This window comes from Oncorhynchus mykiss, chromosome 10, assembly GCF_013265735.2.
Source record: "Oncorhynchus mykiss isolate Arlee chromosome 10, USDA_OmykA_1.1, whole genome shotgun sequence".
NCBI classification, from domain to species: Eukaryota; Metazoa; Chordata; class Actinopteri; order Salmoniformes; family Salmonidae; genus Oncorhynchus; species Oncorhynchus mykiss.
In genome coordinates, this window is record NC_048574.1 from 63,723,129 (window position 1) to 63,739,502 (window position 16,374).

The 16,374-nt window shown below is 41.4% G+C and overlaps 2 protein-coding genes across 2 annotated transcripts in view; both read left to right on the plus strand.

Moving 5' to 3' along the window:
- The window catches only part of LOC110533183 (protein krueppel), a 260,240-nt gene that overhangs the window by 92,785 nt on the left and 151,081 nt on the right, over positions 1-16,374 (plus strand). The window lies entirely within an intron of this gene.
- LOC110534645 (protein hunchback) lies at positions 2,953-5,984 on the plus strand. Its single transcript, XM_021619566.2, has 3 exons — positions 2,953-3,508; positions 3,854-3,984; positions 4,186-5,984. Exons 1-3 carry the CDS (start codon positions 3,235-3,237, stop codon positions 5,386-5,388), a joined length of 1,608 nt encoding a protein of 535 aa, XP_021475241.2. The 5' UTR covers positions 2,953-3,234; the 3' UTR covers positions 5,389-5,984.

Here is a 16,374-nt window from a genome sequence, read left to right on the forward strand (position 1 = left end):
TGAGATCCTGTCTCCTGTTACAACAAATCACCAACGAGGGTGTGACATGGAGTTTGAGCCAGACCAGGATGAAGTTCCTGCGTTGACAGGTGTGGTAGAGACTTCCAACGTTTGCCCTGAGAGGTGTATTCTGGCTTTTTGGCCAGCCTGTACACTGTTTCAAGCTGAGTAAAGGTCAAACTGGGAACTGTACATCTGTCGAAGGTTTGAGAAGTTTAATTGTTTAGCTTTTTTGTGCACCCTCCGCCCAGAGGCAGCGGACAAACCGCGTCATGTGCTTCTGGGATCGACATGTGTAGTGCTTTGCTCTCGGGAGCAGGGTGCCACTCAAAGGAGTGATCAGTGGGGTAGCATTGAGTGTAGAGGTGGATCAAATGAAAAATTATATCCCTGGTGTTTGTGACACCCACTGTTTGGTGAGACGTAGGTAGACCTGGTGGCAATGGCGAGACTGAGAATACAGTCTGTCTTGTTGAGCTTTGACACAGAGCTTCTACCTGATAAGGTCAGGTTAGGTTATATTTGCTAAACTGTGAGGGCCTATGTTCCAAACCCGCAACGGTGCTTTATGTGCTAAAGATTCAGACATGTTACAGCAGTGTGTAGAAAGAAGATCGCACAATGTGGGAAATGTACAGGAGGGCATAGTCAGAGGTAGTGTAAAGTTGGGATAAAGAAAGCAGTCTCCCCTGTGGGGGAGCCAATGCAGCTGGGGATCCGAAGTGCCCGAGTTCGAGTGGGGCAGAAAATGTCCTGTTCTGTGGAAGTGAAGAGAGTATAGGATAGCCCAAGGGTGAATGATTAGACTGGGAGCCCCCTTGTGAATAAGAGAGGGATCCAGAGAGGATGAGTTTTAGTAAGTAAGGTAGGATTTCTTGTGTTTATTGCTATGGTTAATTGTACTGCACAGATGAAGAATGAATCCCAGAAAATACATGTGGTAGTGGAAGTAGCAGAGACATTTTTGGGTGCAAGGGATCTACAGTGCCTTGCGAAAGTATTCGGCCCCCTTGAACTTTGCGACCTTTTGCCACATTTCAGGCTTCAAACAAAGATATAAAACTGTATTTTTTTGTGAAGAATCAACAACAAGTGGGACACAATCATGAAGTGGAACAACATTTATTGGATATTTCAAACTTTTTTAACAAAAAAAAACGAAAAATTGGGCGTGCAAAATTATTCAGCCCCCTTAAGTTAATACTTTGTAGCGCCACCTTTTGCTGCGATTACAGCTGTAAGTTGCTTGGGGTATGTCTCTATCAGTTTTGCACATCGAGAGACTGACATTTTTTCCCATTCCTCCTTGCAAAACAGCTCGAGCTCAGTGAGGTTGGATGGAGAGCATTTGTGAACAGCAGTTTTCAGTTCTTTCCACAGATTCTCGATTGGATTCAGGTCTGGACTTTGATTTGGCCATTCTAACACCTGGATATGTTTATTTTTGAACCATTCCATTGTAGATTTTGCTTTATGTTTTGGATCATTGTCTTGTTGGAAGACAAATCTCCGTCCCAGTCTCAGGTCTTTTGCAGACTCCATCAGGTTTTCTTCCAGAATGGTCCTGTATTTGGCTCCATCCATCTTCCCATCAATTTTAACCATCTTCCCTGTCCCTGCTGAAGAAAAGCAGGCCCAAACCATGATGCTGCCACCACCATGTTTGACAGTGGGGATGGTGTGTTCAGCTGTGTTGCTTTTACGCCAAACATAACGTTTTGCATTGTTGCCAAAAAGTTCAATTTTGGTTTCATCTGACCAGAGCACCTTCTTCCACACGTTTGGTGTGTCTCCCAGGTGGCTTGTGGCAAACTTTAAACAACACTTTTTATGGATATCTTTAAGAAATGGCTTTCTTCTTGCCACTCTTCCATAAAGGCCAGATTTGTGCAATATACGACTGATTGTTGTCCTATGGACAGAGTCTCCCACCTCAGCTGTAGATCTCTGCAGTTCATCCAGAGTGATCATGGGCCTCTTGGCTGCATCTCTGATCAGTCTTCTCCTTGTATGAGCTGAAAGTTTAAGAGGGACGGCCAGATTGCAGATTTGTCTGATACTCCTTCCATTTCAATATTATCGCTTGCACAGTGCTCCTTGGGATGTTTAAAGCTTGGGAAATCTTTTTGTACCCAAATCCGGCTTTAAACTTCTTCACAACAGTATCTCGGACCTGCCTGGTGTGTTCCTTGTTCTTCATGATGCTCTCTGCGCTTTTAACGGACCTCTGAGACTATCACAGTGCAGGTGCATTTATACGGAGACTTGATTACACACAGGTGGATTGTATTTATCATCATTAGTCATTTAGGTCAACATTGGATCATTCAGAGATCCTCACTGAACTTCTGGAGAGAGTTTGCTGCACTGAAAGTAAAGGGGCTGAATAATTTTGCACGCCCAATTTTTCAGTTTTTGATTTGTTAAAAAAGTTTGAAATATCCAATAAATGTCGTTCCACTTCATGATTGTGTCCCACTTGTTGTTGATTCTTCACAAAAAAATACAGTTTTATATCTTTATGTTTGAAGCCTGAAATGTGGCAAAAGGTCGCAAAGTTCAAGGGGGCCGAATACTTTCGCAAGGCACTGTACATGAGGTTTTAAGAGAAGGGGTTCCATGCTCCCGGTCTGTTGGCCTGGAGTAGGATCTGGTAGAGCTAATGTAGTGGGATAGGGGTGGTGCGTTTTTTGGGTATATCTGTGGGGTTATCAGGGATGGGCAACTCCAGTCCTTAGGTGCCAGAGTGGTGTCACACTTTCCCCCAATCCCTAGCAAACAGCTGATTAAACTAATTGCATTCTAAACTGAAGGTAATAATTAGTTGACTATTGGAGTCATGTTTGTTAGCTGGGGCAAAAGTGTGACACCAATCAGGTCCCACCCCTGGATTAGATGGTGGTGAGATTTATTCCCCTTTTTGTGTGACAATGTGCAACTCACACTCCGACCTGTGTAAGGCAGTAATACTTGTATAGTCTGCCGGAAACTCACACAAAGAAGTACACTGACGTCAACAAGAACAATTTTCACGATAGCGTTTTTATTGTTGTTATTTAGACGTTTATAAACACACTGGAACCTAAAATATGACTCATTTAACTGCACAGCATCACACACTTACCACATGTAGTGTTTAATTCGCGTTGGAGACAGGATTTGGTTGATAGATTAAAACATATATAAAAAAATAGATGTTTTCTAGGTAACGCTAGCTGCTAACGTTAGCTAACAATGGCTAACTGTATGGTTTTTCACACTCAAATTGCCTCCATTATGGAAGTGCTAGCGAATGCAGCTGTGGCAGAGATATGTAAACTCGTAGATGACGACTATGCAGTGTTTCGTTTGGAAATAACTCAAAGCCAGAAAGAAAACATGGTATTGCGGAGGAAACTACTGGAACTGAAGGTGGCACGGGAGCGCGCAGAGAGGACAGTGCGAGAGCGCGTTCTCGCCAGTCGTCCAAGTATCAAGATCCTCGACCGATACAGAGGAATGGCAAGAGGTACATTTAGCAGAAGGCCGAGGCTGTGTGGCCTGTTGCCATTCATTCATATATATAGCTGGTCAGTTTTCAAATACTATGCAATAATTATTTAGCTATCTTGCACAAAGACACTGATATTCTAACCAGATTATTGATTTACTGCATTTCCTATTATTTACTCAATTAAAACAATGTGATTCATGGAACATAATACATCAATCAATAAATAGTATATCAATAAGTTACCAGAAGTGTTACCTTACATCCTTGTCAATTGTAGACCATGTCAATATTGTACAATATAGTGTTGAGCATTGGCAATAGCTAACTTAACCACCTATTTTCCCCCAATCACACTCCCAGGTGAAGGACATCACACTGGAGGCAACAGGAGCTTTGTGAAGCCAGCGGGACACAACACATGGAGAGATGACCAACCAATCACTGTTGATGAGGAGAGTGGAACCTCAACCCAGAACGTTATCGTGATAGAGGTTAGTGTAATAGTGTTGCATAAAAAATGTGTTACTTTGTAAATCAAATGTGGCTGTTTATTTCAGAAAGGCTCCCCTCAGCTATTCACTTTCCTACATGTACATCCTCATTTATCTGCCATAGGGGAGCTTGTGAGACTTCCCTACGACATTGTTATCCAATTCAACTCATGTAGCAATAATAATCTCCTCTCGTGTCAGTCTGCAGATCCAGAGGCTGTAGGTCCTGGGGTCAAACAGGAGAGGTCTGGTGGAGAGGAACCCCCACGACACAGCAGAGACATACAGACTGGAGCAGCGTCTGGAGCGCCCTCTGTAGCAACAGAGGACACCATCACCACCCCAGCGCAGCCCAGGACCCGACACAGCATCACGGAGGTCAGTGGAACGCAGAACGCCGTCCTCAAGTCAGAGACCGACACAGAGACTCTAACTGTAACACACAGGTTCTTACACACAGGATCTGACCACAGATCAGACCCAGAGAGACTAGGGCTACTGGGCTCTCCTCCTGCTCCCGGCTCAGAATATTTACCGGTATTTCACCAGAGCCAGAGAACGGTTAATTCCCGTGGGGATGTTGATGGTGACGCATTAGACACTGGCAGTGATGATCCATCTTGTTCTTACACTACAGAGATGGATCCTGGCAAAATGCCTTTGGGTTTCGAGACACAGACTGATCTGTCTAGAGAGGACTGGAACCGGTACAGTAGTAGTGTATACTCTAAAGGGTGCCTAGATAAGAAAGGGGAGGTTATAGTGGTAGATGAGGTGAAAGTGGAGGGCAATGCTCCTCCCACATGGAATACAGATAGTCATCTAGGAGACGGACACTCACAGGGCAGAGATTTCTTAAATTACAGGGGAAGCTTAGAGACAAATCTAAATGTCGCCACCCACTCCTCTTTAGATGCGTTCAGGGGTCGTGACCCAGTGTTCACGTCGATGGCACCTTCCGATTCACACGGCCAGATCCTTTTCGATCAGGTATTGAACTCAAACGACAGGGCTAGAGCCCAGGTTCCGGGAGAAGGAGCCACATCAGGCAATAGTAAAGAGAAACGATTCCTCTGCATGTTCTGTAACAAAGGCTTCAGCTGCCCCCAGAAGGTGGAGAGGCACCAGAGGGTCCACACAGGGGAGAAACCCTTCAGCTGTACCCAGTGTGAGAAGAGGTTCTCCCGCCAGGACAACCTAAAGATGCACCAGAGGGTCCACACAGGGGAGAAACCATTCAGCTGTACCCAGTGTCACATGCGCTTCGCCCTGGCTGGCAACCTGAAGATGCACCTGAAGGTCCACACGGGAGAACGGCCGTTCGCCTGTACGCACTGCGGGAAGAGGTTCTCTGAGAGGAGATACCTCAGGATACACCAGCAGAAAAACCATGCCACTCTATGATATAGAAAGTAACCGTTCCATTCGATAGATTGACGTTTAGATCAAACCCTGCAATAAAGACAAAGATTAATGAATTGCCAGCAGAAAAGATCCACTGATTACTTTTGACTTACCATAGCTGACTCTTATTTACCCACAACATAATTTATGTCCAACATGATGGGTTTAGCAACAATTAAGTTATTCAGTAACTACAGTATAGGACTCAAACGATGTGGGGATAGGTAAGCTCTCCATGTTGATAGTGTGTTTATTACCTGGGTGTGCATCTATGTCTGTGTAATCTGTATCACCTCTCTCTTCCAAGAGGAGGGTCCAGAGAAATAATTCATATATTACACTAGATGACTGATAAGGGGCGCTGTTTTGAAACCGCGCCTTCATTTGGCACTCCCCCACCCTTGTAAAAGATATTTGGGAAGCTACCCAAATGCATTTATTAATGTCTATATTTGTTTTTGCCCTGTTTATTATTACAGACACCTTATTGCATACTTTTAAATTATATTATGTGAGATAAACAAACATTTAAAAAGGAAAATTTAAAAACATTTTCCTTAAGTATTATTTTTTTAAAGGTTCTAATATTTCTGTCCTTACTACAACAACAAAAAATACTTGAAGCTGCGACCCAACCAAATTCACATAGAAATGTGAGTTATAGATCTGTCATTCTCATTGAAATCAAGTCTAAGAAGCAATAGTTTTTGCGTCTTTTACTTACAGTTTCTTACACCAGCTTCAAACAACTGACAATACAATAAGTTTGGTTTTGGAAAATATATTTCACAGCAGTTTAGATGGTAGAATGATTCTCTACACTATACTTGTTTTATCACAAACTGAAATTAGGTGAACTATTAGAAATGTAAAAAACACGAAATGGCGGAGCGATTTGTGCAAAGTGCAGCTTTAAATACATGTAATTTTGTCCATGAAACATTTAATTGAAATACTGTAGAATTCCATTCATTCCTATGGAGGACTGCGCCTTCTGGGGAGTGCCAATATGGCCGACTGGTGGCTTTGAAGCCTCTCACTGGCCAATAGGTCGTTATCAAGAAAATATCCCAATAAGATGCAGAGTGTTCGATTTGCCTGTTGGGGGGCAAGGAGACCCCAGCTCCTCTAAAGCCATTGACAACTGCGTGCCGTTTAAGGGATTGCAAAATAAAGGTTAACTATTTGGATGTAACCTCTTGAAGAGCATTGTCAGAACTACAAATGTCCATGCAAAAGAATTGCGCACATTTAGCTATATCATCAGAGTTATAAAGCAAGTAACGATATATCTCTCAATAGGGGCCACTTTTAATTGGATAATTGAGTGATATAAAAGTTAATTATATCTGACAAGTATGAGTGGTTTAGGTTCATTTCCCATTGTTTGTGGGCTCTGCCTGTCAAGCAGCAGAAGGGCACATTTACCGATGTAATGTTAGCTGATAATGTTTACTTTGCAATTTAGAAACTTTGTACAGTTGGCTAAACATAGTGGTAAGTTGACCTAATGTACATTTTTCTCCAACCAACATAGGCCTACCTAGCTAAGTTAGTTAACATTATCCCCTTTTCAACATTGTTTTTCAGTGTGTGTAATCACAATTGCTGCTGACAGACATGATAGGCTACATTGATTGATGGACCATGTCATATTGGCTAGCTAGCTAATAACAGATCACATCAATATGGCTGGTTAACAAGCTAACTTTTAGGGGATAAACTAGATGGCTATATCCAAATATTGTTTCATTTGCATGCCATCTATATTGATGATGACAGTAGTCCGACTGACACCTTTTTCAAGACGAGGACTTGCCGATGTCGAGCCTAATCTCCTGATACAGCAAGCTAAATTACGCATGTTGTTTGCTTAGCTAGCTACATGCCAAATGGATAGGCTACCATCGCTTATCTGAAAATACAGTGCCTTCAGGAAGTATTCATACCTCTTGACTTATTCCACATTTTGTTGTGTTCCAACCTGATTTCAAAAGGGATTACCCCATAATGACAAAGTGAAAACATGTTTTTTGTAAACATTTCTAATGTATTGAAAATGAAAAAGATAAATATCACATTTACATAACTATTCAAATCCCTAAGCCAATACATTTTAGAATCATCTTTGGCAGCGGTACGTATCTAAGAGCTTTGCACACCTGGATTGTACAATATTTGCACATTCTTCTTAAAATTCTTCAAGCTCTGTCAAGTTGGTTGTTGGCCATCAGGTCTTGTCAAAGATTTTCAAGTCAATTTAAGTCACAACTGTAACTAGGCCACTCGGGAACATTCAATGTCATCTTGGTAAGCAACTCCAGTGTAGATTTGGCCTTGTGTTTTAGGTTATTGTCCTGCTGAAAGATGAATTTGTTTCCTCGTGTCTGTTGGAAAGCAGACTGAACCTGGTTTTCCTCTAGGATTTTGCCTGTGCTTAGCTCAATTCCGTTTCTTTTTATCCTAAAACCTCCCTAGTCCTTGCCAATGACAAGCATACCCATAACATGATGCAGCCACCAACATGCTTGAAAATATGACGAGTGGTACTCAGTGATGTGTTGTGTTAAATTTGCCTCAGGACATAAAGTTAATTTCTTTGCCACATTTTTTGCAGTTTTACTTTAGTGCCTTAATGCAAACATGAATGCTTTTCACTCTGTTGTTTAGGGTAGTATTGTGGAGTAACTACAATGTTGTTGATCCATCCTCAGTCTTCTATCACAGCCATTAAACTCTAACTGTTTTAAAGTCACCATTAGCTTCATGGTGAAATCCCTGAGTGGTTTCCTTCCTCTCCGGCAACTTAGTTAGGAAGGATGCCTGTATTTTGTAGTGACTGGGTGTATTGATATACCATCCAAAGTGTAATTAATAACTTGACCATGCACAAAGGGATATTCATTGTCTGATTTTTATCTATTTTTTCGCCATCTACAAATAGGTGTCCTTCTTTGCGAGGTATTGGAAAACCTCCCTGGTCTTTGTGGTTAAATCTGTATTTGAAATGCACTGCTCGACTGAGGGACCTTACAGATAATTGTATGTCTGGGGTACAGAGATGAGGTAGTCATTCAAAAACCATGCTAAACACTTATTGCACACATATTGACAAAGGGGTTGACTTAAGACATTTCAACATTTCATTTTTAATGAATTTGCTAAAATGTCTAAAAACATAATTCCATTTTGACATTATGGGGTAGTGTGTGTAGGCCAGTGACACAAAATCTAAATTTAATATATTTTAAATGCAGGCTGTAACACACCAAAATTTAGAAAAAGTCAAGGCTCTTGCTTACCCAGAAAGACTCACAGCTGTAATCACTGCCAAAGGTGATTCTAACATGTATTGACTCAGGGATGTGAATGCTTACATACATTAGTTATTTCTGTATTTCATTTTAAATAAATGTGCAAACCTTTCTAAAAACATGTTTTCACTTTGTCATTAAGGTGTGTTGATGGGTGAGAAATCTATTTAATCAAGTTGGAATTCAGGCTGGAACACATGTGGAACACATGATTGGTCCAGAGGTGCTGCTGGTGAAGGAGGGGTATGAGGAGGGTCTGGGGAACCCCGAGGGGAATATGGTCATGGAGGCCAAACAGGCTACACCTCCTCCTCGAGCCACAGAGGAAGCAGCTGAGCAGCACAGGACCACACACCGTCTCACTGAGGTGAGCCTACTGTGAACTACTGTCTGAATGGTATTAGGTCAGGGCTGGTATCTACAAAGTGTCTGAGAGTAGGAGTGCTGATCTAGGATGAGTTTTCCTTTTAGATCATAATGAACACGATTATTTGGAAAGATCCTACTCTTTGTGGATACGGGCCCAGGTCTTGATTCATTTTGTCTTAAGTGTGGGACCATGCCTTTGGACTATCAAACTATTAAAGGGATAGTTGGGGATTTGGGAAAAAAATTGTATCTACTTCCCCAGAGTCAGAACTCGTGGATACCATTTTTACATCTGAGTCCAGTATGCAGGACGTTAGAGGTAATTTCGGGAGGCAGTGCTAACTAGCTTAGCACAAGGACTGGAAGTCTTTGTGTACAGCTAGCGTGCTGTGTTTTCTCCCACCCGTCCAACCTGAAGAGGCACGAGAGTCCACACAGGGGAGAAATCCTACATCTGCCCCTAGTTTGAGAAGACGTTCTCCCACCAGCACCAGCTGAAGAGGCACCTGAAGATCCACATGGAAGAGACATCGTTTGCCTGTACGCATTGCGGGAAGAGATTCTCAGAGAGGAGCTACACCAGTAGAAAATGCACACTGCCCATGTATAGAGAGTATCGTGACATGTAATGTAGTCTTAGTGAGTTAGTTAGTAATTAATTCTGTTGGTTTTAGATGTAGTAGGGAACTGGATGAGGTGAACTGAGGAGGGGATGAGTATGATGAGGCAGAGTAGATGATATGGTGATGGTTGGTGTGATTGTGTCTGTAAAAATGCTTCACTGATGAAGAGTGACAACTATGTCCCTTGAGGTTGATGCTGGTGTTTTATAGTGAGATAATGATAATGCCTTACTTCATCTTTACTTGAGAGGAATTAGTGAAGCTGTGTGTAATGTAATGTTGAACCTTTTCCAAAGTATTCTAAAATTCATTTTATCAAAGAGAGGGTTCCAGATTTACAGAAGTGGTCAAGAGATACCATAGTGAGTAATATTATTCTACTTGTCACATGTATCTTTTTGTCCAATAAAAGTACTGTACTAAAAGTTATGTGAGTATGACAATTTTGTGGAAATAAATTAAATAAAAATCAACTTTGTACAGACTGACTTGGTTATTTTTGTATCATTGCAGGGAATGTATTTTACCAAGGTTCAATCAGTAAAGCTGGTCTGAATGCTGGTTTAACGTCATCCAGTAAGCATAACATAATTCACATCGTTTCCTATTCTATGGGCATTGTGGGAATGAATACAAACATATCATTATCAGTATAAAGTCTTCTTGCATCTCTTTCCTGTTAGCGATGTGCAGAATGTCATTTACCTATTTACCTTATGGCCTATAAGCACAGCACAATAATGCACATTGCTCACGCTTACTGTTAACCCTATGGGTTCACTCTTGTAATTATCACAGGTCTCTCTCTGAACAAATGGGCGTAAATCTTGGGATGTATTTAATGTGAATTTACCCATGTTCTTTCACTTGCTGTTTTCAGAAACTGTTTTCGGCAACTCATTCACATTGTCTCGGTTCAGATACATTGACATGCCTTTCTTTGCCTATCGTAGCGAATTGTGAACGTTACCTTCTCTTGCAGCCTGCGCTTCGGAGGAAACTTTTGCCGGGAGATTTAGACAATTGTTCTAATTCAATTGGCCTACCTCCTCTCATTTCACTATCCACGCAGTACTGTAGAATCATGATCGCCTAGTTGATAACTTTAGGCTATTCAAACAAGTGAACATTTTCCCAAATCAGAGGAAAAGGGGAAGCGAGAGGGTTTACTCCGCCCAAAATCTATCCATGTTAAGCAGATCATTAATTATTAAGCAAGTGAGGAGTTTTTGAAAATGGGTCAATGGGTGTCGAATTTAGTAAAGAACAACAAATATGTTTATTTTGATACATGAGGCTTAATTGATCTAATAGAAGTTTCGTAATGCTGATGTTGTTTTAAGAGTGTACTATGTGATGCACATAACATCCCAGCAACTTTCTGAAAAACACTTTATATCGGAGTTGTCCCTGTTGATATTCGATCATGCTTATTCATTAGGCTAGTATAGCGTCTCACTCTCCATTCAATACAGGCGGTTAATGTCAACACCCTCATCGAATATTTAAAAAAAGATTTCAAATAATCCAAAATATCCACCAATCCAAATAGGAATAGGCGGGATCTTGACAGCCCGCTGTTTTGCTCTGTGGTGATTATTTTACGCTGGCCCAAATTGAACCGGGCAATAGCGCATTAGGTCATCGGACGAAAGCGTGAAGGGAGTACCACCTTTCTCAAATTAACAGTTATCTTCACTTCTCGGTCATGTCAACAAGGCAGCATGGTGCATGTCCAGAAACATATCTATTTTACATCAAATAAATGCTAGAATTTTCAAGCTAGTTTTCATTGTGAAGGCAGATAACTCACTTTTGTTTTAAGCCAACTTTCTTCTCCGGACAGAGCTGTGGGCACCTGGTCACATGGAATTGTTGTTCAATTTAAATGTTTGAATATGAAATTATTCGTGATGGGATGAAATTTGATTTTATCTTCTAAAATGTGATATTTGGGTTTTCATAAGGTAGGGCTCTGCTCAATCAGTGGCCCGCCCCTGTGAAGGGACATGGGCTATAAACAATTTCAAACACGCCCTCCTCTCCCTTCCTATATAAAGCCTTGACGACAATGTAACCTCCTGTTCCGAAGATGACGGTCCTGATGTCAGAATGGTTCAGAATAACTACAGAACGAAGCAAACATCAGCTTGAGCTTTGGTTGGGAATGGTATGAACTTTGAACTCTTATTCACTACATAAATAATACCTCCTAGCCGTTGAGTTAGCAACAGCCGCTGCAAACGAGGGTTAGGAAGGAACAGACAGAGTATCCTGCCTACCACACAACGACATTACTACAACATATTCAATTTACCAGCAGAGACATTCTTCAAAGGACAAAGGACTCGGTTGGGCAACACGGCCTTCCATCTACCACCAACCTACCCAAGGGCAGCTCAGAGTAAATATTTATTGCATTTTCCTTTTCCGAATGGGCAGTAATTTAGAATGCATAAGATACTGTATTTATGATAGCACAGCCCTTTGTTCCTCAGTCTTCCCGCTCTTTCACTCAAACCCAGCCCCTTTTGTGTAACCAGCTAGGGACGTTTTCCTTTGATGTAATTTGTAATCAAGTTATGATTTAATTTTGTGTATGTGTAATTCTGTGTGATTCGTTAGGTATTTAGTAAATAAATAATTAAACCCAATTTTGTATTGCTGATTCAACTTGCTAGCCAGGGTTCGTGCAGATAACCAAGAATTTACAACTTTCAGATGAGACTGAATTAAGATGACGATTAATATTGACTGCTATTGATGTAAAATATTACTAGGTCTTTAAGAGTTTATTCGGAAGATAACAGCACTATAAATATTATTTTGTGGTACCCGACTCTCTCTAGTTAATTACATTTACATGATTAGCTCAATCAGGTAATATTAATTACGGAGAAATTATTTTATAGAATAGCATGTCATATCACTTAATCCGGCATAGCCAAAGACACAACTCAATTATGCCCCAAAAAATGGCATAATTATGCTGTCATTCCCACTCCATTGCTCTCATCAGCTTCAAGCCTTAAACAGGTCTGTCTACGGGCCGCTAAAGAGGCACATCAACACCGTGTGTGATGCCTGTATGAGGAACAATCCCGGGAAGACAATGTCAATTTATGAAATTCCTGGGATTGTGGCAATCACCTATCCTCTGGCTGCAACTCCCTTGAACATTCAGACTGGCTTTAGCGTGACTGGGGTACAACCTTACAACAGTCATGTATTTCTGGAAACCGAGTTTGCGCCATCCTACGTTACAGATCGCCCCATTCAGAACCCAACCCTGCCAGGCCCCAGCACCAACCCTGCCAGGCCCCAGCACTATTCCAGCCCTGCCAGGCCCCAGCACCAACCTTCCAGGTTCCAGCACCATTCCAGCCCTGCCTTGAACGAGCTCAGACACAGACCTGATCCAGTTCTTATGCTAGCACCAGTTCACCCTTGCCCAGCAATCCCATTTCTGACAGCAGACTACCAACTCCATAGGACATCCGGCCATATCTAAAAGCTGGCCCTGAAAACCAGCTTGCAATGGAAGAAAACGGCGCAATCTAGCAAAAGGCTGTTTCCGAGGAAAGGGAAGCAAGGGGGAGAGTCAAAATCTGGATCTGCAAAGTATAAGAAGGCAGATAAAAATCAGAGAAGAGTCATCATCAGATGAAGAGCAGTGCTTCTGCCTCGTCTGTGTGGAGCCATTTTCAAACAGCCTTCCAAAGGAGACTTGTGTGAAGTGTGTGAGATGCAACAAATGGGCCCGTGATGCTTGCACCTCAGGCCAGGCAATTTATGTGTGCCAGAACTGTGAAGATGAGTCTGATTAGTATGTCGTATAGGCTGTTACTAAACTGTGCATTAGCGTATTTAAACACCACGTCTGTTCTGTTAACTTGCTTAAATGTTTAAAGTCTTATCTGCAGCATTACATTACATTCCGATTCCAACAATTACAGTGGATCTATGTTTACGCCAGAGAACGTTTGTTTTCAAAGTTCAAAGTAAAGTGGTCGTACCACTTAATTAATGTGTGCTCTGTCAGTATTATTGTTTTGATTGAAATACATGATTTGCCAGATTCTCTAGGCATGATTGTTTTTATTTTGATATTCACAATTAATGAGTTGTGTTCTTATTTGTTGATAATCCAATGTGATGATTTACCCGACGTAGTGTGACAATATACCTGCTGATGGGGCAAATTGTCACAAGTACACACTCTCCATTTAACGGTCTACAACTCCGTACTGAAATAACACATGAAGATGTCATTACAACATATGTGCCCAAGACTTCCTTCTTTCATTTGGTATGACATTTTATACCATTGTGATGTATTGTGCCCAGTAAATGTTAGACAGCGTGAAAAGTGTGACAACACACCTTGCTTTCCCCTATTTCTGTACTTATGTTTCTCATCACTGCATCGCATGTCACTGTTGGCATGTTGATTCACGCAGTCCTGTTGCAGTGGTTAGCCGTCATCCCACGTTGATAGGCTATATATAATATAATTCACTTCAGCTATTAGACCTGGTTGGATTTATTGTAAATGCTCCTTTTATGCATAATCGCTCCTAGTCTTTGATCATGACTCTCATTTCCATTACATTACACAAAAGTCATTGGATGAAGGTGTCTTCTGTAGGGGGGAGTTTTTGTAGTAGATTACAAGATACTACATATGGCGATGAGGATAAAAGAGGAAGAAGTTAGGTAAGCAGTTGAACCAAGTTATTTTTTCTTAAAAAATATATATATATACAGTGCCTTGCGAAAGTATTCGGCCCCCTTGAACTTTGCGACCTTTTGCCAAATTTCAGGCTTCAAACATAACAATATAAAACTGTATTTTTTTGTGAAGAATCAACAACAAGTGGGACACAATCATGAAGTGGAACGACATTTATTGGATATTTCAAACTTTTAACAAATCAAAAACTGAAATTGGGCGTGCAAAATTATTCAGCCCCCTTAAGTTAATACTTTGTAGCGCCACCTTTTGCTGCGATTACAGCTGTAAGTCGCTTGGGGTATGTCTCTATCAGTTTTGCACATCGAGAGACTGAAATTTTTTCCCATTCCTCCTTGCAAAACAGGTCGAGCTCAGTGAGGTTGGATGGAGAGCATTTGTGAACAGCAGTTTTCAGTTCTTTCCACAGATTCTCGATTGGATTCAGGTCTGGACTTTGACTTGGCCATTCTAACACCTGGATATGTTTATTTTTGAACCATTCCATTGTAGCTTTTGCTTTATGTTTTGGATCATTCTCTTGTTGGAAGACAAATCTCCGTCCCAGTCTCAGGTCTTTTGCAGACCCCATCAGGTTTTCTTCCAGAATGGTCCTGTATTTGGCTCCATCCATCTTCCCATCAATGTTAACCATCTTCCCTGTCCCTGCTGAAGAAAAGCAGGCCCAAACCATGATGCTGCCACCACCATGTTTGACAGTGGGGATGGTGTGTTCAGCTGTGTTGCTTTTACACCAAACATAACGTTTTGCATTGTTGCCAAAAAGTTCAATTTTGGTTTCATCTGACCAGAGCACCTTCTTCCACATGTTTGGTGTGTCTCCCAGGTGGCTTGTGGCAAACTTTAAACAACACTTTTTATGGATATCTTTAAGAAATGGCTTTCTTCTTGCCACTCTTCCATAAAGGCCAGATTTGTGCAATATACGACTGATTGTTGTCCTATGGACAGAGTCTCCCACCTCAGCTGTAGATCTCTGCAGTTCATCCAGAGTGATCATGGGCCTCTTGGCTGCATCTCTGATCAGTCTTCTCCTTGTATGAGCTGAAAGTTTAGAGGGACGGCCAGGTCTTGGTAGATTTGCAGTGGTCTGATACTCCTTCCATTTCAATATTATCGCTTGCACAGTGCTCCTTGGGATGTTTAAAGCTTGGGAAATATTTTTGTATCCAAATCCGGCTTTAAACTTCTTCACAACAGTATCTCGGACCTGCCTGGTGTGTTCCTTGTTCTTCATGATGCTCTCTGCGCTTTTGACGGACCTCTGAGACTATCACAGTGCAGGTGCATTTATACGGAGACTTGGTTACACACAGGTGGATTGTATTTATCATCATTAGTCATTTAGGTCAACATTGGATCATTCAGAGATCCTCACTGAACTTCTGGAGAGAGTTTGCTGCACTGAAAGTAAAGGGGCTGAATAATTTTGCACGCCCAATTTTTCAGTTTTTGATTTGTTAAAAAAGTTTGAAATATCCAATAAATGTCGTTCCACTTCATGATTGTGTCCCACTTGTTGTTGATTCTTCATAAAAAAATAGTTTTATATCTTTATGTTTGAAGCCTGAAATGTGGCAAAAGGTCGCAAAGTTCAAGGGGGCCGAATACTTTCGCAAGGCACTGTACATCTATAAACGCAACAAGTTCAAAGATTTTACTGAGTTACAGTTCATATAAAGAAATCAGTCAATTAAAATAAATAAATGATGTCCAAATCTATGGATTTCACATGAATAGGCAGGGGTGCAGCCATGGGTGGGCCTTGGAGGGCATAGGTCCACCCACTGGGGAGCCAGGCTCCGCCAATCAGAATGAGTTTTTCCCCAAAAAATGGCTTTATTGCAGACAGAAATACTGCTCAGCCAAAAACGTAAACTTCACGTTAATTTACATTAAAGTCATTCAATCCACTGATCATTGACTT

Excerpts from the sequence above, each read along its gene's own strand:
- LOC110534645 (XM_021619566.2), top strand. The coding sequence starts at position 3,235 with ATGGCTAACTGTATGGTTTTTCACACTCAAATTGCCTCCATTATGGAA. Across the intron at positions 3,509-3,853 it reads ATACAGAGGAATGGCAAGAG|GTGAAGGACATCACACTGGA; the intron begins GTACATTTAGCA and ends TCACACTCCCAG. Across the intron at positions 3,985-4,185 it reads AGAACGTTATCGTGATAGAG|TCTGCAGATCCAGAGGCTGT; the intron begins GTTAGTGTAATA and ends CTCTCGTGTCAG.